Source organism: Trachurus trachurus, assembly GCF_905171665.1.
Source record: "Trachurus trachurus genome assembly, chromosome: 7".
Taxonomy (NCBI): Eukaryota; Metazoa; Chordata; class Actinopteri; order Carangiformes; family Carangidae; genus Trachurus; species Trachurus trachurus.
In genome coordinates, this window is record NC_139901.1 from 23,690,623 (window position 1) to 23,713,609 (window position 22,987).

Sequence of the window (22,987 nt, forward strand, 5' to 3'; positions counted from 1 at the left end):
GTAACTCTAAATGAACACACACCGAGTTTACAATATTTAAATTACATCACTGTTGCTTATGTGACAGTAAAAATGCAGTCACACGTTTTAAGTTGTTTGTGTCCAATGAATATAAAGGCCTATATTTATATGAATTTGGACATTGTTTTAGTGCAACGCCATACTTTATCATATCGGACATTACATGAACGTCAGAAACCCTTCAGCCCAGAATAGGATTTAAAAACTGGGAGACCGACGTTCATTTGTAGCGTTTTTTTCCCCAACTCCAATTCTAGAAATTACAGTTTAAACGTGGAGACTTGAATGCAGCATCGTAGAAATTACAGTTTAAACGAGTAGACCTGAACGCAGCATCGTGGCTCTGCGTGGGGGCGTTTGTTTTAATCCCCAGTGTCGCACTTCCGCAGGTTTTCCCCTCTTCAGTCTCGACATCTCCACTCGTCGGTCTGCACCAGGTCACACAACGAGCGCACCCTCTCCCGTCCATCATTGCTCTCATAACGTAAAAAACACAACACAGTAGAGGACAAGTGGAAGGTCCATGCTGCTTTACTTCCGCCCTTCTTCACAACGACTTAACGGAGCCGTTTAACAACACACAGGGGTCTTGCCCGCCCGTTAGTTAACGTTAGCCCCAAATGTTTCAACGGAGTGAAAACGTTAAATATCTGCTGAGCCTTGTCCCCGGTAGGCGCCGACTGGGGACGTACAGGTTTCTTCCCATCTTCTTCTGCATCGGAGGCGTAATGGAGTGGATCATGATCAACGTGAGGATCGGAAAAGAGACTTTCTGTGAGTTAAACAAACATGACAGTTCAGTAGTTTCATTCAGTGTGTGTTCAACTTACAGCCTCGATGCTAGCTTGGTATCCAGCCAGCTTGGTGCTTGTTAGCCTGTTAGCTTTTGAGTGTACTCCGGGGCGGCTCCGATATCATTTAATTAATCAATTTATTAGTTAAACAAACTAATTAACAAATCGCATCCAGGCACTGGATTCACATGCCCTCTAATCCTCTATTGTGTGTGGTGTACTATCTCTGTGACAAAAACGCCCCTTGTAACTTTACACGTGAAAGCTATGACACATGAAGTTTCCCATGTTGCAGCAGCAGCAGCAGCAGCAGCAGTGTCCTCCATGTGTTTACAGTACTGCCAACCTGCTACTGCCACAGTCTGACCTTATGAGCTTCAATTAACCCCCTGATCAATTATATGCTGTCTCATCACAGTGTCTCATTATTCCCAAGGCCTCTCGAAACCAACCTGCAGTTCAGAAACTCTAAGTTGGTTCATGTAATTGGTGATAAAGGGCAAATTAAAGGTTCAGTTAAATTTTCAATCATTGTAAATTCAACATCTTTTGCTTTTGACTCATGAACACACTGAAGAAGTGTTATTGTTAACTATGCTTATGTAATGATGTAATAATTTCTCTATTTTGTGATATTTCATACACTGAAACAGGAACTAATAATTATCCCCATGTGTTTTCATTATTAGTTGTCTAGATACAGTTTCCTGTATTCTCTAACAGGAAACCGAATTAGCACATAGTTATGCCTGGCACAATATAAAGTATACTTTTTGATATAACAACTCTATAGTAGCGAGCCAACAAGATGGAAGATGGCTGACCTGTATTAGTTGATGCTTTTAATCAATTGGTGCAAATTTCTCATTCGCTATTAATCAAATTATGTAAACTTAGCTTTTTTGGGCCCCACTGTGGTTGCCCTGTTTAGTAATTCAGCCTTTCCTACAGATGGGGCTAAGCTCAGGACTACAACAAGTTTGCTGACCTTTTAAATATCTCTACACAGTCCCCTGCTCTAAATCCAGAATATGGAAAATAAGAGAGAGATGACACATGAGGCTACTTGGATTGATCAGACTGTCTGGGCCCGATGTATTTACAGCTGCAATCATGGAGTAAATAAATATCACAATATATATATATTTTGGTATTGATTCAGTGCAATTTTTTCCCGATATAGTGGAGTAAAAGTGTATCACAAAGTGACATAAAATCAAAACACTCCTACAGTACTTGAGTAAATGTTACTTAGGAAGAGTAAATCTGCCACAGGGTCATTGAAAAGGCTGAGAAGAAAAAGAGTTGTGTCTCTGGTCTCACTGAACCCATATTTCATTATTCCAGATGTGCACAAATGTGCCATTTCAGAAGAACTAAAAAGACTCAGAAAGAGGGAAAAAAAAGGGCAGGCCTGCACATTTTTACTCTATTGTATTCTGAGGCCATATAAGGACACGGAGAAACGTTTCCTATGCAGAAAACTGTCTCCTATTCTAATTTTCATTCCTCAGTTTGTCGTTTTTCTATTACACACAGATTTGAGAAAGGTCTGCAGGAAACTGATGGCCTCCTTTTCATAGTAGAGATTTGACATGTCACAGAAGTGAAGGAGGGGGAAAAAAAGGAGAACTGTATTTCAGCAGCTTCAGTTTCAGATTCCTGGCACAGACATTTTGACCTCTCATAGGAAAGCTCAGGTCAAACTCATTTCTCCAAGGATGGCTCAGCGCCATTAAATTGTCCCAGTGATATTAGCACCCTGGAACTGTCTGATCTCAGTTGTTATGAAGGTTTTTAATAACGCTTGTGCTTTGCCTAATGTGACCAGCCAAAATATTTGCTGTAGAAAAAAAATGTGATTGTGCAAGCTGGCTCGCTCTCACTGTCATAGCTGGCAAGGACACTTAACTAGAACAGAAGCATTGTACATTTTATTAGTATCACCTGTACCTCAATCTGTCCTTTGTTATTGTTAAAAAGACACAGGTGGCAAACACCAGCCATCCACTATATGACACTGTTTTATTCAATGCATTATTAACTGCACTAAAACTTCCTGTTACAGGTGTCTCATTTCAGTGTCTGAATTTTGTTTTAATTTTTTCCAGATGATGTCTACCGCAGAAAACAATCAGAACGGGAGTACCAGCGGAAGATAGCAGATGGACTCGTAGTTCTTAATGAGCCTGCGGCCAAGTGAAAGACGATCAGATTTGATGCAGACTTCACATGTGTTGTTGAAGGATTCTTGGACTCTCACGGCCTTAACTGCTTCAAACAGGCTGGAGTTAACTAAATTATGTTCCTGGCTTATTACTACAACAACAATAACCACTGTATAAGGAGTCAAGTGAAAGGCTGATGGAGAAATCTCTTCCAACATGCAGAATTTTTTTTATTATTATTATTATTTATATGGTTGTTGGTTTAAGAAACATTAGCAATACAGCAGTGATAATACAAATAGTGCGAGATCAAGGCTGGAGAAAAAAAAAAAAAATCACAACAAATGGTCTCATTTCTTCACGATAACCATGCCCAGGTCTCAGTATTTATTTGACAGCGAGTCTGTTTATCTGTTTATATGAAAACATTGCATAGCACCTGCCAAGACAGAACAGTCTCAGCCAAATTGTAACTTAAGGAGAAATACAAAATAAGCCTTTGTATCTATAGACGTAGATTTTGCACACATGTCTCATACTGGCAGATAGCGCTGATAAGTAACAAAAGACAGAAGCTCTTTCTCCCCTTGTTTAAATCTGTTATAATTATGTGGGTTCTGTCTGATTATAAAAACTGTTATATTGTCTTCAACTGTGTGGAAGATTTGAATGTATAAAGATGAAACTTAAGAACTGTATTTAGTAAATGGTATTTTTGCTACCTGTATATCTGCACAGAACCCCCTCCTCCAAAGGTTTACCTCTTAACAAAAGCATGCATTGGTAATATCAGTTGTACCAGCCTACTGGGAGAGTCTGCAGGCAGATGAAGCTGTTGGGGTGCTGTGACAGCTGGATGGGGTTCCCATCCAGTCTCACCTGGTCCATTTTGTCCCGGATGTAGTAACTGGTGTTGCCTTTGCAGAACGTCTCGTCTGTTATAGCTGCAATCTTGTTGTCCTGTAAGAGACCAATCCAAACACACAAAATGACCCTGTCATGTATCCAGCAGCTCACTCAGCAGAGGGAGGGAGATCTAATTCCTCTACAGGACAATATCTGATTAATTGATAATATGATTTCAGATGAACTCACATGCAGGTGCACAACATGAAGAGACTCTGGAAGTTGGGGCACTGCTGTCAGTTCATTGTTTCCAAGGTAAAGATATGCCAGTCTCGTGAGTTTCTGCAACAACAGAAGGCCACTGTCAGAGATTGGCTATTATCTCCCCTCACATCCAAAGTATAAACATACCACCAGGTTCTAACTCACCTTAAAAGCAGTTGCCTTTACTCCCTGGGTTCTTAGCTTGTTGAAATTGGCATTGAATAAAACAAGTTTGGTAGGAAGCGGAGGAAGTCTAGTCAGTTTATTTTCCGCAAGATTGAGCTCTTCAAGATTGGGAAGTTTCGAAAGAGCTCCGTCTTCTATCTCGGAGATGAGATTCCCAGTTAGGTCAATTCTTCTCATTGTGGCTTTGGGAGGAAAACAAAAGAACAAATACAAAGATGAGAGAGATGACATTCACATGAGGTTGCATCAGTTGAATATTTTAGTCACTTCTATTTACCCATGTCGGCGAAGTCGTTGTTGCGTATTTTTGTGATTTTGTTGAAACGTGCGTAGAGATATGCAGTTTCCCTTGGCAGCGTTGGGACGGCTGACATTTCTGGATTCACTTCCTCACAGTAAACAGATCCACTCAGGCAAACACACAGTAGACATGTTGGCAAATCTGAAAAAACACACAGTTTTTAAACTAATTTTGTTATTTATTTATTTATCTGTTGACCTTTCTTGTGTTTGTATTTCGAGTCAGTCGACTAATTAGTCAATGTGAGGTTGCAGCTTAAAATGCACTATACACACAGTTTAGATGAGGACACTTGATCTGCCCCATTATTACATAATATGGGCTTTAGCTACATTCACAAAAATGTGGAAGAATGCCTCGGCAAGTGTTGCATAATCAGCTTTGAAACAGTTGTTGAAAACTATTTATCTCTTTAAACAAACCTTACCCTCTGCTTTTTGAGGTGCTGGGTCAGAGCTGGTGTCTTGCAGGAAGCCATAGTCAGAAAAGGTTACAACGTCTCTCTGCAAAAAGAAGAAAGCTTCATAATAGCTGCAGTTTTCCTCCCAACTCAGACTATTTTGCTTTGCTTTTCTTCGTTCATTTACAATGCTTTACCCCTGGAAGACGTTTCTTACCTTAGGTTTTCTTGCCTCCACAAACTCAACTTTCGCTGCTGAAGACAGTATCCACGGGAGCACAACAGATGTGAAAATTAAGGTCCTTAATTGCATCATGGTGTCTTTGGTGAGAGAGGAGAGTGTTGTCTGCTAGGCAAGGATCTGAGGTACATGTGAGCAAGAAAAATTTTCCATACAGTTTTTATTAAGCTGCCAGAATACTGCTGAGTAAGACAGGGAAACAAACTTTTAACTCAATAGGTGCTGTGTTTGTCTCCCTCAGTGGTCATAATTACTCTGTAAGACTAAAACACTTGTTTTTTTGTTTGTGCAGCAAACAGACAGAAATAGTATCTGTCATTAGTGAGTGGAAAGTTTTGATTAAAATTGAGAAGTGAACCTAATGAGCGCCGCTTCTAAATTTTACTTTCAGTGACAAAGGAATGTTGTTACTGGAAAAACAGTGGTCCTAAGTTCCAGTAAGTGACGGTGCGAGATGTTTTTAAAAATGAATCGCCAAAGTCAGCAGTGAACTGGAGAAACAAAACTATTTTGAAAATGTTTTTTAAGTTAATACTTAAATTTACATAACAACTGAAAACAGTTAATAAACTCTGTCTCTTTAGAAAGGGGCTGTCCCCTGATGAAGGAGCAGACTTTTTTTTTTTTATAAGGCTGTGTCTTTTTTGTTGTTGTTCTATTTTGAATTATTCTGCCATTTGTAAATTCTGAGCTTTTTTTTCCAGTGTGCAGCGATATTTCTTTTTCCAAATTATGATTTCCCTTTAAGCAGCTGAACAGTTAGACAGTTAAACAGCAAATCACACATTGCAAGTACCTTTTTTGTCCTGCAAACAGCATTATATGTTAAGTGTCCATTATTCTCACCTGTAAACGGTCCTGGCTTTACAACAGACCATTGCAGATACTCAGAGGTTGGCTGATTAAAACCACTCAAACTGGAATTTCATAAAATTGTTGTGAAATGCTGAAATGTAAAGTCAGTGACAAACAATGCTACATGAGAAATTGTGAGATTTTTAAAAAAATATTGTGAAAATTGAATTTTGTGTTTTTTAAACAACACATGGGATTTGGCTCTAGAATGTAAGATGGGAAGGCTGCTTTGTTTTCTGACATTTCATAAACTAAATGATGAATCTGTTCTTAGAAAAACCAACCATCAGATTACTCAGCAATGAAAATAATTGGTTATATGCATGCCAAGAGAAATGAACCTTCAACTGGAGTATTAGCCCATTTTTTAATGAGCATCTGCTCATTGTGCAAAACAGTGAAGCTCTGCAAACTGTGCTGCTCAGCTTTACCTGTAGCCTTCTGATGTAGAATTGAAAGCACAGGCAACTTCTCTACTATCCATAACTGTTCATGGTTAATTTACATGGTTAGATTGTGCAGACAGGGCTACAAAAAGCGTAAATGCTAGAAGTTGTTTGTCAATGACTTGTAAACGTGTTATTTTAATGGTAGGTGATGAAGGAGGACAGAATCTAATACTGGACAGTATGCTATAATGATGGATTGGATTCAGATGTGTGAGTAAACATTTAAAGTTGGTCTGTTTAGCACAAAAGTTCTCCTTTGTGTTTTCCCCAGGCAGTGTTTTAATGCTGATCTGCAGAGGGGGAATATAAAACTGAAAGAAAAATGATTTAAAAAAAAGAAAAAGAAAAAAGACCTAACACCTTAGTGATGAAAATCAGGGTAGGCCTACAGCTGAATTAATAAGGGAAATAAAGTCCACAAAGTGAACTGAGCCTGCTGTGAAAGTAGTAGACTGGCCCTTTTACCACTCCTTACATTTAGGAACAGCACATAATTACCGCGTTTTTGAAACACATTATTTTCCCGTTTGTATAAATTATGTTATTTAGCATTACGTAAGGCAGATGTGTGGTGAGAAAAGAGGAAACAGAACTGCCAGTGCAGCGGAAGTGGTACTGCCCTGAACGATACGCTGAGCGAGACCAGACCGAGGACGGAGGCTGAATCGTCCAGAGAAAGAAAAAAAGCAGGATTAAACAGTCGCCAATATTGTAAGTATAATAACCTCGCACGTATGAATAGCACTTTTATAACGCTGGGTTTTCATTCGTAGCCTAATGTTAGAATGGTCATGGTTTCATCGTGTCCGGTTGGATCCCGTTGAGAAGCCGTCATGCTAACGGAGCAAGCTAGCTGGGGTTTGTAAAAGGCGAGTAGTTAGCTCGCTGGCTAACGTTAGCTGCTAGCTGCTAACGTTAGCCAGCGAGCTAACCGACGGTCGGACTCGGTGACACTTTGTTCTGACGGGCTCGGTAGCCTGGGCGGGCCGCGGCGGCACAGCTGCTCAAAATGAATTAAACGCGACAGTAATGCACTCAAGTATCACATTTTTCCTCTCGGCTAGATCATCAAAAAATGTAAAATGTTGATTGCCAACACCCTTAAACCGCGGCTATTTTTAAATGAAAAGTCTTATCTTTTTTGCTTTCGCTGGCCTTAGCTAACGTAGCGTTAACCGTTGGACGACGATGGTTAGCTAGCTCGCTAGCTAGCTGTTAGCCACTCCACATTGGTTTGCGTTATCATGAATACGACAGATTAGCTCAAGTAACGCAATCTAATCCAGTTAAGTGGACAACGTATATTGGGGATAAGAAAAACAAGTGTCGAAATGCATCATCCATTTAACAGGTTAACGTCAGTGATCGAGATGTATCACCCCCGCTAGCAACATCAGAAGGGAGGGCATTAAAACCTGACCCGGGAAGGCTTCGTCTGTCTGTTGCAGTAAATTGTTGGCTGAAACAGCGTTTAGCGAGCCAATATTCAATTTGATTACACATCAGTAGCCATTGTCAGTAGATGGATTGGAAAGAGTTTTATCTGGATCAATTTTAGGCCAAGAAATATAAGAACAAGACAAGATTGAAGAAACCCAGCTAGCAGCTAACCGTAGCAAGTGATGTGTATGGTTGACCCACTTGCCAAGGGGCCCAGTTCGCAATGCTTATCCTCGTTTTCCATAGTATCAGTCTCTTCCCTTGATCTTAAAGTCTGGTGTGCCAAAGCAAAAATAAAATCAGTTCCTAAAGGTTCAGAGCACACTAATGTTTTACTAGACAATGTTAGGGTTATTTTCAAACAATTCTCTTCCTTGTCTTTTGATTTCCTGTGTACAACTACCTCTAAACCTGTGCTTTCTCTTCCCAAGTGTAGAAAATGGATAAGAACGACCTGGTACAGAAGGCCAAGCTTGCTGAGCAGGCTGAGCGCTATGATGACATGGCTGCAGCCATGAAGTCAGTGACGGAGCAAGGTGCGGAGCTGTCAAACGAAGAACGCAACCTTCTTTCTGTTGCCTACAAAAATGTGGTAGGAGCACGCCGCTCATCCTGGCGCGTCATCTCCAGCATTGAGCAGAAGACTGAGGGCAATGACAAAAAACAGCAGATGGCACGTGAATACAGGGAGAAGATTGAATCTGAGCTGCAGGAAATCTGCCATGATGTGCTCGTAAGAGTTTCCAGTGTCTTACATGCTAAAAAAACAATAATTCATACACAAACACAATGACAGTTCTTATGTTTGACTAACACTAAACTGAAAAATCTGTCTTACTGTTTTCAGGGCCTGCTGGACAACTTTCTCATTGCCAATGCATCCGCTGCTGAAAGCAAGGTGTTCTACCTGAAAATGAAAGGCGACTATTATAGATACCTGTCTGAGGTTGCATCTGGGGATACTAAGAAGGGTAAGAAAACACATGATATACCTTAATTTTTTTAGCCCTCAACATAATGGTTATTTTCTTAAACAATGTAGCAAATAATTGTGTAATATCAGTTTTCCTGCTTTGAGTAACTCAGAGAATTAACTCAACTGTACAGTTACAGCCAGTTCTCTGAACCATTTTCTGCCCCAGTCCACTCCAACTATCATACTATTAAATGAAAAGCTTCCTGCTCAACATCAACTTAGCACCTGAGGAGCCAGATATTTTCCTTAGCACTGAGTAGAGACTAAATTGGAGCTAAAAGGAGAGTGAATATTGGACCTGAATTTGCCAGATGAACACACATGACTCTGAATCTAACTTACAGACAACTGTTTGCCATTTCAATTACAGGACAAAATCATATCTTGTTCTCTGCCCCCAAGTGGCCAAAAAAATCAATACAAAGATACTCTATCTTATTTTTTTTTTAATAAAATCTTTTTCTTCTGCCCATAGATACAGTGGATAATTCCCAGCAGGCGTACCAGCAAGCTTTTGAGATTAGCAAGTCGGAGATGCAGCCAACACACCCTATTAGGCTTGGCCTGGCCCTCAACTTCTCAGTCTTCTACTATGAAATCCTCAACAACCCGGACAAGGCCTGCAGCCTGGCTAAGACGGTATGAAATGATGCCTCAAGGCGTAGTTTGAAACATTTAACGGGTTAATGCATTTATAAAGATTTTGAAGATGATATTGGATTGAGCATTTATTTTGCAGTACATTTACAGGTTCGTACAAGTTTGAATGACAATTTTAATGTTTGAATTTCAGGCATTTGATGAAGCCATCGCTGAACTTGACACTTTGAACGAGGATTCTTACAAAGACAGCACCCTGATCATGCAACTACTAAGGGACAACCTGACTGTGAGTTTTGACCTCTGCGCTGTTTGTTTTTTCTTCCCTGATTGATCCTGATGTTCTTTATCATTCACAGCCATTCCTAACTCTGTTCTGTGTCTGTTCCCAGCTGTGGACATCAGAAAACCAGGCAGATGAGGGAGAGACCGGAGACGGGGAAAACTAATGGAATTGCACTGTTAATCCACCTACACTCTTATCTTAAACACAGACAGCTTATATACATCCCCCTCCACTCCATCAGCCCCTCCCACTTCTGTATGACAAGCAGCCTGAATTGCTCCTGACCAACTAGTTTACCCCTCTCAGTTCACTGTGAGGTGACAGGGTAATTTTCAGTTGTTAGCAGATTCAGTCACTTTGTGGAAACATGTTGTATTGATTAGTGAGTCCATGTTGCTGTTGTTTTTTTTGTCAGCTTTGTGTGTCTGTATGTAGTGAATGAGCGAGCGTGAGTGGATATGAAAGATTGTGTGTATGGTCTGGGGGGGAGGGGGGTGTTGTGAATTCTAATCGTCCTTCCAAATTCCTTTGTCCCAGCTAGTTTGTTGTGCATTTCTCATCCCTTTTTTTTTTTGTTACTTTTCTTATTTGTGATTCCTCATGATATTTACAGGTTTTATTGTATGGTAATTAAACTGGCAGTTGATTTCCACCAAACACTGTGATGGTAGGCGTTCCATTTGCTTCACAACCCCAAAACAGTTTTGTGTTCGGATTTCCAGACACACGTACAATCCTGTATTCAACTAACTGCAATTCTGCTGTGGGCTCATACAGAAAGGAGGTAGGCTGTATTGTGACACTGACATCTTGGTGTAATGCTCCTTGATCATGTTCACAAATTCACAGTTAAAAGTTTTAAGGGACCCCTTAAATTGTCATGTTAGATTTGTTCAGACATAAGACATTCCACATTATTAGGCTTTTGGAAAGGCAGTGCTCCTCTTTTTTTTGGGTTTTTGTTTATTTTCTTTTTTTTTTTGAACTAAGTATGGATTGTAGTTTTACTCACTGTTCAGGTGCTGCTTGATCTCAGTACAATGAAAATTGTATGTGCGTAAATGTGGTTCCATGTATTTTGCAAGATTGACTATCATCTGTATGTAAAACCTAAAGTAACCTTTTATTGATGTTAATTGAAAATGTCTTACCACACTGTATCAACCCTGCTTGCAAAATATTCCTTTTAAAGCGGTTGTTTTCTCCAACAAAAAAATGTGCCTGGCTTTCTCTTGCAGCCTCTATTTTTGTTTAGGTGGCAGCATCTGCTTGTTTTTAGAAATCTCAAAGTAAACGAGTTAGGTGAGGCGAACTTACGACTGGTAAATGTCGACCTCATTTTTTTTGCCTAGGTGCATCACTCTGCTGTTAAAAGATAGCCAGTGTGAATGATCGTCTCAAAAAATCAGGTCTATGTTGAAGGTGCAATTTGGAAAGAAGCTCAGTGTCACAATACCATGTATCACCACTACATCCCACATATTGTAGTTGAAGACACCATTCCACATATAGCTGACAGTCTGTTTACTCTGACAATGCTCCAATGAATTGAAATAATTTCTGTTGAAAAAAAAAAATCATGTCAGTTTATTATTATGCTTGATGAAAATGCAGTTAGTGAATGTGGAACGAAGCCTGTCTGTATATCAGGTATCTACTTGCTTTGTTTTTACTGACAAGTCTTATGGCTAAAATTTGCTTCTGTAACAGTCTATTACCCAGTGCACACACGTGGTTGTGAAAATTTAGATTAGCTCTAAAAAGCAATGACGAAATGGAGATAAACAATGGTTGGTGTAATTCTAGCTTTGTGTTTATGTATCTTTAAAACCATTCTAGTTTCACTATACATGTAAGAAATAGGAAAGTGTCAAAGACCATTCAGTGAAATAAAGTTTCGTTTAAGATAACAGGCAAAATACGTCTTCATTTTTGTTCACACGGAGTATATTAGTGTTGGCAAGACATTTTTCAATTCATAAATACTGAATAAAATCACTTGTCAACGTCCAGAGAACGAAATAACTACCCCCCCTGTCGTGCAAGAACTAGTTCTCGTCGCGGAGTGTTACACAAATTAATGTGTCCTCTCGCGGCCTAATTGAGATCACGATGAGGCGGAGGAGGAGTGCAGGTGTTCCACGGCCCTGATTACCCGAAATCAACCGCCCGTTTGGAAAAGTGAACCTGTAGCATCGAGAGTCAAACATCAAAAGTCGACGCCTCGTTTAGCAGAAAAACCTGTAAGTTACGTTTATTAAGTTATTAGACGCTGATCTGTTTTTCTGGCCGAAGTTTAGGTGTCTAATCTGTGGTTAATATTTGTTAATTGTGATATTCAGTGTTCAAAGAAAGTAGTTAACTTAAGCCAATTTAAGCTAGCGGCTCCTCGCTGTTTTCATCAACAAGACAAATTATATATTTTTGGATATCAAGCTAACTCATCTTAACATGATGCTTAGTAAAGGTATGTTATAATTAACTTGACGCTGAAATAAATACAGCTTGTACAGATTTATATTTATATTTTCTAATGTGAACATTTATATCAGCTACTATGTGTCTGGAAGAGAGGAGAAAAATCTTAACTCTAGAAAAGTTAACATTTAGCTTAGTGTCCAGAAACTTACTGAGGCCTAAAACTATACAAAAAATACTATACAAACTCACCTGCCAGTCTATTAGGTAGGCCTACATCGAGATAAAACTGATGTAGTTCAATCATGCAACATCCTTTCAGCAAATCCTCCCCCCATTAAGGTTGTAGTTACTGATAAGTCTTTGATTAGTTTTCTCCACAAAGGTGCTGATCCAACTGATCACTCTGGAGGATGTAGTTTTGTGGTGCCTGTGAACTGTGCTGCATTATACAGAGATGTTTTTATTATGTAACCTACTCTCATCACTATGACCTGATCTTGGAGGATGTTGCCTGTGATGTAAATGTGTGGACAAATTATGATAACGCCACATATTCTCATGTTCCAGCTTCTCCACCGTGGCGTGAATATTTGTTGTTGTACAGGTAGTCAAATAAACACTTCATAATACAAATCGAAAAACTCATAACTGTGTTTGTCTTATTTCTGCAACTAGCTGTGATCCAAGATGAACAGCAGTGCACCATCATATCCCCTCGCCTCCTTGTACGTAGGGGACCTGCACCCCGATGTTACAGAGGCAATGCTCTATCAGAAATTTTCTCCTGCTGGACCCATCATGTCAATTCGAGTGTGCAGGGACATCATCACCCGCAGATCTCTGGGATATGCCTACATAAACTTCCAGCAACCAGCTGATGGTAAAGTACCAACTTTGGGCCGAATCCACCCAAACTGCTAGTTTAGTGTAAATTTGTGATTTCATTTGAAGCTAGCTCTGGAGAAGCGGTACTTTGTAACAAACATCAAGATGGCATAGTATGGTAAAAAGAGTTTCTTTTTTCTAATAAAGCAGGGCTGTCGCAGGTAAAATATCTTTGTCAAACATTGTTTCAGCGGAGTGTGCCCTGGATACAATGAACTACGATGTTATCAAAGGACGGCCAATCCGGATAATGTGGTCTCAGCGTGACCCAGGACTCAGGAAGTCTGGTGTGGGTAACATCTTTATCAAGAACATGGATGACTCTATTGACAACAAAGCACTGTATGATACCTTCTCAGCCTTTGGCAATATTCTGTCCTGCAAGGTGAGTAGTCAAGTTTGTCTTTATGATTGTTTCAGGGTCACTGCAACTCTGTAGTCTTAAGCAGCTGATTGTTTTCTCAGTGTGCATTAAATCATTGGTGCAGTTTTGTTAACATTGCACAGTATTAGATGATATTGAGTAACACATATGGCTCTGTTCTGTGTGATATTGTGAGGATGAAATTTATGTATCAGGGTGGAGCAGGGCAATATAGTTTGAATCCCTGTTATATTATGCAACATAAATATTAATGTCTGTTACAAACTCCATGTTTAATTACAATAAGCTTGAAATCTTTGATTGTGAAACGGTATAACAATGATCGTATCATTGCATTATTTCACTTATCAAAAAGTGGTAACAGCAGAATTGTTAGTGGTTTTTATGCAGATACGTAAATCCACTCTGTTTTATCTTTATTTTGTGTTTTTACCATGAACCTTTTACTTAATGCTGATTTGAGGTGTTTTTATACAGTCCTACAACACTTTTCTATAATGTTCACTAGAATTATTTTCTTTAACTATTTCATTTTACTTGTAAAGCACTTTGTAACGCCGTTAAGAAAATCGCTTTTATAGAACAGGTTTATTATTATTCTAGGTTGTTTGTGACGAAAAAGGATCCAGAGGCTACGGCTTTGTTCACTTTGAGACTCAGGAGGCAGCGAACCGGGCCATTGATACCATGAATGGGATGCTGCTGAATGACAGGAAAGTGTGAGTGAACAAAAAAAGACAGACTGTTTGTTTATTTGCTTAAAAAAAAAGTCAAATGTGATCTTATAAAAGTATGTTGAGGCAAAGAGAAACACAGAATATAACTATATATTTGAAGTATTTAAACTGTTAATGAATGCTGATGACTGTCAGACTTTTTCCGTGTGTGTTTTGCGCAGTCAAAAGACAGGTAGACAGCAGAAGGACTCTGGCATTGACATCCCAAAGGCCAATATCCTCGGGGAAAAAAGTCAGTTGTACCTGCGTAGGTCAGTGAATAGGTAGGATGTAGGTGTGTTGTCCTGTGTGTGTGTGTGTGTTTTGTCATTTTAGGGCTTAACGGGCAGTTTTGCATAAAGCAAGATCATCAAAGATGCTGTGTAATGTTATTTTCTCCACTTTACATCACTAATGACGGACGTTGTCCTTCAATGTAATGTAATGCCTGTGTCTCTTATCTCAATTGTGTTGTTTCCTGGCCGCTGTGTTCTGGAGCCACCAACACATTTTCATACATTTAAGCTTTCTGATAACTGTCTTTATAAGTTTTATTCCTTCATTGTTGCTCTGTTGTTAGTGGGCTTGATTCTCCTTGCAGATTTGTCGGCCACTTCAAGTCTCGCAAGGAAAGAGAGGTGGAGTTTGGTACTAAGGCTATGAAGTTCACCAACGTCTACATCAAAAACTTTGGTGAAGACTACAGTGACGAAAAGCTGAAGGAGGTCTTCTCTGCATTTGGTAAGGAATCACATGTGCTTTCTCCTGTTGATAAATTACTACAGTTGGTGGAAAGTCGAAGATCTACATTTGTGTCGCTGTGCTCATACTCTGATTTGTTCTCTCAGGGAGGACTCTCAGTGTGCGGGTGATGAGGGACGATAGGGGGCATTCACGAGGATTTGGCTTTGTGAACTATATTAACCACGAGGATGCTCAGAAGGTATTGTTTTCCAAGTTCATTTTACTCCGTTCACCTGCCAACCTTAGGCTAAACACGACTTCCTATTTGACAGCTAAGCTAGCTTTATTTTATGTATTGGTGAAGACCAATGGCGATGGATATACAGTGCGTCCAAACAGCGTCCGGGGCAACTGCTTGCAACTGTCATTGCCCTAGCACCATCAATGCATATTCCACAGCAGCGGCTCCATCAATGCGACTCTCATGCATGAAATCATTCAAAGACTTGAATATTTCTTATGCTGTCGTGGTAGCAGGGAGAGGATGGCAAAACAAAAACTCCTCGTGGATATTGTGCTCTTTAATATAACGCACATACACCATTAACTGAGCACAGCTAGCGACGTCAGTAGGCTCTCACGAACAGCGTCCAGCACCTGTTCCTTCACGTGATAAGCCATGTCTGTCATGCGACGCTGGATAGTGTTGTCTGACATCGGCCTGACATTTAGCTTGGCGGCAGCAGCTTCTCCCATCATCACACAGCACATGTCTTTTGCAGCAGGTAATATTAATGTCTCACCGATGTTGTGGGGTTTACCTGGCTTTGCTATGCGTAAGGCAACACGATATGATGCCTCGGTCGTCTTTTCATTTACAGTAGTAAATGTCTCGATCGTTTTTTTTGTTTTTTTTTGTGACTGCAGTTCATTCAGCTTCCTCTCAAAAAACTCCCGAGGCTTGGTCACCAACTGTGGGTGCTTGGTGTCAATATGACGCGGTCTCATACCGTCGTTAGATAGCACCTCTGTACACACAACACACTGTGGCAGTGGGTCATCTTCCAAACCAGTCCATGAAAATCCTAACTTTAAATAAGCATCGTCATACTTTCTTCTTTTTTTTTTGGTTGCCCCAAACTCGGTCTTCTCACTTAAGGTAGATTTATGAACTAAAAATGTATCCATTTTGTTCCTGGCATGTTAGCTAACAATGTTTTCTTTTTCTTTTGTTGGTTGACAGTGTTTACAGTTATTTTTTGCCCCACAGTTTGAAAACCGCTGAAATAGAAATGAACTCAACATCAACTTTTCTTCTTTCTTTCTATTTATTGGTTTCTTATAGCAGATAGCTGCGCAGCCAGCAGCAGCAGCAGCAAGCCGTTTGTCATCCATGTTTGTTTACACTACAGTCTTCAGGGGTGGAATCACTTCCGCAGTTAGCAGACCTGTGGTTAGCTGCAGTATGATGTTGGCAGGAGGGTGATGAAGCGAGTCGCAAGTTAATTCAACTAACCACATCTGTGGAAATCACTACACTCTACACTCTTAAACTGTCACTCCTGCAAGAGTTTTTTGCAAGAGTTTGGTGCGTTCAGGTGGCTTCAGTTGGTTTGACAAATTGTGTGGTCTGTGATCCCTCATATGGTGCAGTCATTATCCCCAGTTGTCATAAATATGTGCTGAAGCCAGTCAGTTAGTATGTACTCATAGTCTTTTCTAAATCGGCAAATGACTGTGAAAATCGCGTAGTGTGTCTCCAGCTTTAGTTGCCGGACGTGAGACTCATGAAGGCAGTATAATAACCCCACAGGCATTTTGGTCTAACATCAAACTTGAGAGGTAAAAGCAGGATTTAGTAAACAATAACAACAAATGGAGAGGCAGCAGAAAGTGTGAGTACAATGAGTCTGCCCCAGCTTGTGAGAATAAAAAAAAAAACATGCCGAGACTGGTATACAGAGATATTTTGTTTATTTGATGCTAGATAATCCACATGTGAGCCAGAAAACCTGAAGCAATGAGAGGCTGTGTAGAGCTGTTTTCAGTCTGTCTGTTTTCAGTGGGCGCTTTAATAATTACACGAACCAGGAGTGATTTTATTCAGTGTTTCACTTGATGCAGTTTGAAGTCTCCCTCGTCCACATGTTTTCCTAGGCAGTTGATGAAATGAATGGGAAGGAGATCAATGGGAAAATCATCTACGTAGGCCGGGCTCAGAAGCGTCTGGAACGTCAGGGTGAACTCAAGCGCAAGTTTGATCAGATCAAACAAGACCGCATCCAGCGCTACCAGGTACTGCTGCTCTTGTGTGTTTATGGGCATAATCTTTTGAAGACTTCCACTACCTTACTGTCAGTGTTCATAGTCCTACATTTACCTGTTTTACCATTTACATCCACCATTTTCTTAAAAAAGTAAGTGTGGATCAGCTCAACAAAGAAAACAGGCTGGCAAGGACAAGCTTATCATTTGTCACTTTCTGTTTCAGGGGGTGAATCTCTACGTGAAGAACTTGGATGACAGCATAGACGACGAGAGACTGAGGAAGGAGTTTGCCCCTTATGGCACCATCACCAGTGCCAAGGTATTATAATAACTGTGTGTTTTTGAAGAGATACATGTATCATCAATCAGAAGCCTGCCCAGTGAAATGTGAAGTAATAAGGCAAACAAAAAATCCTTCAGTTGCTAAATAATGACTAAATTATTGTAGAATTTCAAAAAATGACAAAACCAAAACAATCTGGTGAAACCATAACTTTAATTTGTCTCAGGACACACAACACGGTTAACATTTGTCATTTGTTTGTTCTGAAATGTTTGAGATTTCTGAATTCAGCTTTGTTTCCTGTAGGTGATGACAGACGGCTCTCAAAGCAAGGGCTTTGGATTCGTCTGTTTCTCTTCACCTGAGGAAGCGACGAAGGCAGTAACAGAAATGAACGGCAGAATTATTGCAACCAAGCCGCTGTACGTGGCTCTGGCTCAGCGGAGGGAGGAGCGCAAAGCAATCCTCACCAACAAGTACATGCAGAGACTCGCTACTCTGAGGACCATGACGAGTCCGATCATTGACTCGTACCAGCAGGCCGAATACTACATGACTGTCCCACAGGTACGGCTGTTTGAACAGTGACTCAGGACAGAGTGCACTTGGAATGAGCGGTTGATGGTTCTGTTATTTCTAATCACCTAAAACCCCAATGTATTGATCTGCCCTACTCTAATATTGCCTGGAAAGAATGAACAATTACAGTGGCAAGAAAAATTATGTGAACCTTTGGAATTTCTTAGTTTTCTGCATTAATTGGTCATTTAATGTGATCCGATCTACATCTAAGTCACAAGTATAAACAAAAACAATGTGCTTAACCTCATACAACACTTAACCTAATACACACAAACAATAAGTAATATTTCATGTCTTTATTGAACATTGAACAATCACAGTGCTGGTGGAAAAAGTAAGTGAACCCTTAAGATTTTGTGGTCGAACCTCCTTTGGCAGCAATGAAGACCAAACGTTTCCTGTACACTGAACATCCAGGATGAACTGCTTCAGTTCAGCTTTGTTCATAGGATGTCTGATGTGAACGGCTCTCTTGAGGCTTATTCCACAGCATCTGTATTGGATTCAGGTCTGAAAGGTGGATTTTCTTTCTCTTCTTGAAGCCATTCGTTCTACATTTACTTCAATATTTAGGGTTATTGTCCTGCTGTGTCACCCAACTTCTACTGAGCTTTACCTGGTGGACGGCCACCCTTATATTATCCTGTAGGAAGCCTTGATAAACTCTGCAAAGCAAAGCAGCCCCAAACCATGATGCTCCTCCCTCCACTGCACTTCACCGTTGTGATGATGTTAACATGCTGGTATGCAGTGCCATTTTTATGCCATGCGTACAAAAATTAAAAAAAGAGAAAAATTAAATCCTAGTTTCATCACTCCACAAACATTTTCCCAGTACCATTGTGGAGTGTCAAGGTGCTCTTTGGCAAACTTCAGGCCTGCAATGGAAAGCAAAGCAATTAATGCAGAAAACTAGGAGATTCCAAAGGGTTCATATACCTTTTCTTGCCACTGTATGTCAGGTAATAATGCTCCAGTTGAATAGAGTGTTGAATAATTAAAGAATAAAATCTACAAACTGAAAGTAACTTCAGAATTTAGCTCAGAAAAATCAGCGAGTCACCTGTGGATGGTTGGTTTTTCCCCTTGGCTGTAGATGTAGCTGAACTGGGCTTTGGATCTTGGCAGGTGTTAATTTGGGACACTGATTGATTGACACATGCAGTATAGGAACTGTAAACACTGCTGTTGCTCTTTCCTTTATGTCCGTCGAGTCTCTTTTCCCACAAACAATTTTGTCACTCAAGTTGAAACATTTCCAGCTCAACTAGATGCATGTTAATGTCAATTATCTCCTGTCCCAGGGCACATTTTCACCATCCCACTTTCTTTGCAGTTGTGTCTTCGTTTAAATTTGCATCACGTTCTGTACAAACGCATAAATATTCATAATGATTTAGAGGTTGACTTGCAGCTTGATGCCATGCATTTTAAGCAGATACTTCTCTTGTAGCCTCCCGCCCGCTCCTTCTACAACCACAATGCTGTCGGCAACGTGAGGCCTCCATTTCGCTGGACAGGACAACCGCCGAGACCACAGGGTGAATGGACAGTTTGTGTTGCTTTCATTTATATGTCTATAGTCTTTATATACTGCATAAACAATGTCGCCATACTTTTAGGCCCGTACTCAACCCAGATTTTTGGTAATTCTGTTCCCCGACGTGGATCGGCAGCCATCGCCACAGTCAGACAGGCCTCCACCCAGGCTCCACATATCATCAGCTCTTCACACAAGACAAGTGAGTATCTGAGTTAAATCATCATGACAAGCTCCGTCCCCCACCCCCTGTCATTAATGTGGCTCTTAGTTTGTGACATGTGTAATGACTTTTTTCTAGATAACATTGCGACCCAGACTGTCGGAGGACGTACAGACCTGCTGGCTGTGCCCAGAGGCGGCCAGTACAAGTACTCGCCTGCAGTGAGGAACCCTCAGCACGTCATCACTGTGCCTGCACCCATGACCAGACTACAGGTACTCAACACTGAACTGTACTCTCCTCTGACTCCACCACACGGCCAGGACAATACAACAGTAACTGAAACATAAACCGAGATTCAGTGCAGAAAACTTAAAGGGATAGTTCAACATTTTGGCAAATTGGCCCATTGCTATAATCCCTATAGTTACCTTTAATTGTCAGGGCAAGCTATTTTTTAGAACAGCAGAGCAGAGCCGCGAGCTGCTCAGAGCTACGCTACGGAGGCTAATGGGATTTCTTGGTTTCCCTCATCAAACGCATCAAATACACAATCCAACGACTCCAAAACGCTCGTTACGAGACAGAGTTGTTTTCAAGCAAGGGGGCAGTTGTGGGTCTGAGAAGTGAAGCTCACTTCTGCGTTCAAAAAACTGCAATCCCCCCGGCTTCCTCTGGGGGCTGGTGTCAGAAGGGAGCATTCCCCATAGACCCCCATGTTAAAATCGCCGATTTTACATCCTCAATAAACATGTTAAAAGCCTGGTGTCAGAACGTTTTTTTTTCTCAATCGATAGTTTCTACCCCCGCACACACTCTGAGGGGGGTGAATTTTTTTTTTAACTCTACCGTTATACTGTTATTAGGTTAAGACTCTGGCCAATTAGGGCGCGGAAACGTTGAGTGACAGGTCCGAGCAGCTCCGTGGACAGCTGCTTCGAGGCCAGTGGGCGGGTTCTCGGCCGGCCAATCCAACATGGCGCTGTTCAGGCCACCATATTTGAGTCACAAGAACGACTCCCCAAAACCAATGGGTGACGTCACGGGTGCTATGTCCATTCTTTTTACAGTCTATGTTTTCAAGGCAAGTTCATGCAAAACAGCTGATGCGCATTCCTGTCGGGGCAGTTTTTCGGCAAGTACCGGTAGTCTCTGCATTTGCCTAGAAAACAACAAATTCCATTTGCCTAAGTAGCATAGCTCTGAGCAGCTGGCGTTCTAAAAATGGCTTGCATTGACAAATAAAGGTAACGAACCTACTGCTATGACTATAGGGATTATGGCAATGGGCCAATTAGCAAAAATGTTGAACTATCCCTTTAAGATGGTAGCTTGTGGTAAAATGTGTCTGTCTGGTGATTATTGTATTTACATTGTTTGTGGCCTTGACGTCCTCAGGTTGTTCCTGCCCAGGTGATGGAGACACCGGTGCACATTCAAGGCCCAGAGCCGCTCACTGCCTCCATGCTGGCTGCAGCTCCACACTTGGATCAGAAAAGACTTCTTGGTCTGGCATCTTTCCATTCTGCCTTTTTTTTCTTCTTCTTTATGTTTGGGATTTTGTGCAAAACGATATGATTTCTGTTTGATGTTTTGAATGATGTGATCTGAATAAGTTGATCATGTAAGAAGGGTAGGCGAAAATCCTATTCCTTTTCGGTTTGGCTCTTTTCTAGTTGAACTGATGTTTTCTGTTGGATTTTTAATTTTGAATGACCTGACCGAAATAAACAAATTTTCATTCATTCATTCATTCTAATGTGGATTGATGCAGCTTAATTGATTTGATCATTGATCAGGCTGTTGACCTCTGTCTCTGCTGTGACACGCAGGTGAGCGACTGTACCCATTGATCCACGTCCATCATCCAAACCTGGCTGGAAAAATCACTGGGATGCTGCTGGAGATCGACAACTCGGAGCTGCTGCACATGCTGGAGTCGCCCGAGTCTCTACAGTCCAAAGTACATGATCATGTTTCTGTTGGCTGGTTAATGTCGCACTCATCACAGATAATAGCAGTCATTGCTTCTTCATACCTGTTTGTCATTGTGTGGTTAAAAACATTGATGTACAGGTCCTGCCTGCTGTGTAACTTTATGAAATGAGTTGAGGGTTGACCAATTTGAGTTGACCAAAAGCAGATTTTTATAGATATTGTTTTACTCACCCACCAACATATTCACCATTAACCCAAATTATAACCTAAACCTAAATTATAACTTGAAAACAGTGAACAACATAGAACAAGAAGTCACATGTAAGAAATAATAATTATGAAAATAAAATGTAATGAAGTTAAATAAAGTAAAGTAACACAAAATATTAGTAGTTATAATAATAGAAATAATAGAAAAATAAATAAGAGGATGTATACATACCTTCACATACCCATACACATACATATGCTGGTATTCAACAATTTGCAATAGTCACTGCCTAACCCTGAAAATTGTAGTTTGACAAGTCTCAACAAAAATGTACAAGTTAAAAAAATGTAGATGGAACTGCAGGGGATAATAATTATAGATGATCAATTATCGATGTAATTCTAAGGGAAAGGCAGGAATAGACTGCTTCTTTTCCCAAGTAGTAGTCCAGCAAATTTTGTAGCCTGTAGCATAATAATTTTATAGAACGGCTGCTGTGTCTTGGTCTAGTTTTTTTACACTTTGGTTGTAAGATGTTGAAGGTGAGCAGGTGGGCTGTAGCTGTGTCTTTCTTTGTGCGCAGCTGCACAGTGATGTGAATAATGAAAACTGGTGTTAGAGTGTCATCACTTGTGTCTGTGCAGGTGGACGAGGCAATTGCCGTCTTGCAGGCCCATCAGGCCAAGGGATGCTCTCCGAAGAAGTGAAGAGCCCTTTCAGGTCAGCAGCAACATGTCCTCCTGTTCAGAGACTTTCCTGCACTTCATCAATCATTGCAGCTGTTTACAACACACACAGCACTCAGGGTTTAGAGTTTCTGTCATGTTACAGTATGTACAAGTATGTATGCATGTATGTTGTATGATTAGAGTTATTGATCATTTTGATTGATTAGGTGCTAGTTGTTGTGGGAAAAAAAACCTCAGCAGAGCTCTTCAGTCAGTGGTGGTTTCACAAAATGTCTGCATCAAATACTAATGGTTGTTTTTTACTCTAAGTCAGTTCATTTTCACTTGCACAGCTGTGCTTCAGAGTTTCATACTTTAAATGTTAACGATTGCATTTCTTTCCAGATGTGAACAAC

General features: G+C 40.5%; 4 protein-coding genes across 5 annotated transcripts; 3 read left to right on the forward strand and 1 right to left on the reverse strand.

The window, feature by feature from the left end:
- Positions 1-464: 464 nt before the first annotated feature.
- Positions 465-3,024, forward strand: uqcc5 (ubiquinol-cytochrome c reductase complex assembly factor 5). The gene is made up of 2 exons (XM_083975242.1): positions 465-795; positions 2,927-3,024. Exons 1-2 carry the CDS (start codon positions 642-644, stop codon positions 3,016-3,018), a joined length of 246 nt encoding a protein of 81 aa, XP_083831368.1. The 5' UTR covers positions 465-641; the 3' UTR covers positions 3,019-3,024.
- Positions 3,025-3,045: 21 nt separating this feature from the next.
- On the reverse strand, positions 3,046-5,807 carry ognb (osteoglycin, paralog b). Its single transcript, XM_083975241.1, has 6 exons — positions 5,198-5,807; positions 5,008-5,083; positions 4,557-4,721; positions 4,259-4,461; positions 4,079-4,171; positions 3,046-3,943 (listed from the first exon to the last, which is right to left on the reverse strand). Exons 1-6 carry the CDS (start codon positions 5,294-5,296, stop codon positions 3,773-3,775), a joined length of 807 nt encoding a protein of 268 aa, XP_083831367.1. The 5' UTR covers positions 5,297-5,807; the 3' UTR covers positions 3,046-3,772.
- Positions 5,808-7,130: 1,323 nt separating this feature from the next.
- On the forward strand, positions 7,131-11,731 carry LOC310988970 (14-3-3 protein beta/alpha-1-like). 2 transcript variants are annotated; one of them, XM_083975800.1, is made up of 6 exons: positions 7,131-7,236; positions 8,397-8,698; positions 8,813-8,936; positions 9,417-9,580; positions 9,735-9,830; positions 9,934-11,731. In XM_083975800.1, exons 2-6 carry the CDS (start codon positions 8,405-8,407, stop codon positions 9,988-9,990), a joined length of 735 nt encoding a protein of 244 aa, XP_083831926.1. In that variant the 5' UTR covers positions 7,131-7,236; positions 8,397-8,404; the 3' UTR covers positions 9,991-11,731. The 2 variants fall into 2 exon arrangements, with proteins under 2 accessions (XP_083831926.1, XP_083831927.1); XM_083975801.1 differs by having other exon boundaries at positions 7,133-7,236; positions 8,402-8,698.
- A 1,204-nt stretch (positions 11,732-12,935) lies between these two features.
- Positions 12,936-22,610, forward strand: pabpc1l (poly(A) binding protein, cytoplasmic 1-like; the record flags this gene model as incomplete). The annotated part of the gene is made up of 14 exons (XM_083975230.1): positions 12,936-13,128; positions 13,325-13,518; positions 14,122-14,237; positions 14,836-14,975; positions 15,083-15,177; positions 17,076-17,213; positions 17,410-17,505; positions 17,776-18,036; positions 19,505-19,592; positions 19,674-19,793; positions 19,893-20,029; positions 21,153-21,261; positions 21,587-21,717; positions 22,548-22,610. The coding sequence occupies 14 exons, from the start codon at positions 12,936-12,938 to the stop codon at positions 22,608-22,610; spliced, it is 1,881 nt and encodes a 626-aa protein (XP_083831356.1).
- Positions 22,611-22,987: the final 377 nt, after the last annotated feature.

Coding starts and splice junctions, on each gene's coding strand:
- LOC310988970 (XM_083975800.1), top strand. CDS start 8,405: ATGGATAAGAACGACCTGGTACAGAAGGCCAAGCTTGCTGAGCAGGCT. Junction 8,699..8,812: donor AAATCTGCCATGATGTGCTC/GTAAGAGTTTCC, acceptor TACTGTTTTCAG/GGCCTGCTGGACAACTTTCT. Junction 9,831..9,933: donor TACTAAGGGACAACCTGACT/GTGAGTTTTGAC, acceptor GTCTGTTCCCAG/CTGTGGACATCAGAAAACCA.
- uqcc5 (XM_083975242.1), top strand. CDS start 642: ATGTTTCAACGGAGTGAAAACGTTAAATATCTGCTGAGCCTTGTCCCC. Junction 796..2,926: donor GATCGGAAAAGAGACTTTCT/GTGAGTTAAACA, acceptor AATTTTTTCCAG/ATGATGTCTACCGCAGAAAA.
- ognb (XM_083975241.1), bottom strand. CDS start 5,296: ATGATGCAATTAAGGACCTTAATTTTCACATCTGTTGTGCTCCCGTGG. Junction 4,722..5,007: donor AGCACCTCAAAAAGCAGAGG/GTAAGGTTTGTT, acceptor GTGTTTTTTCAG/ATTTGCCAACATGTCTACTG. Junction 4,462..4,556: donor CAACGACTTCGCCGACATGG/GTAAATAGAAGT, acceptor TTCCTCCCAAAG/CCACAATGAGAAGAATTGAC.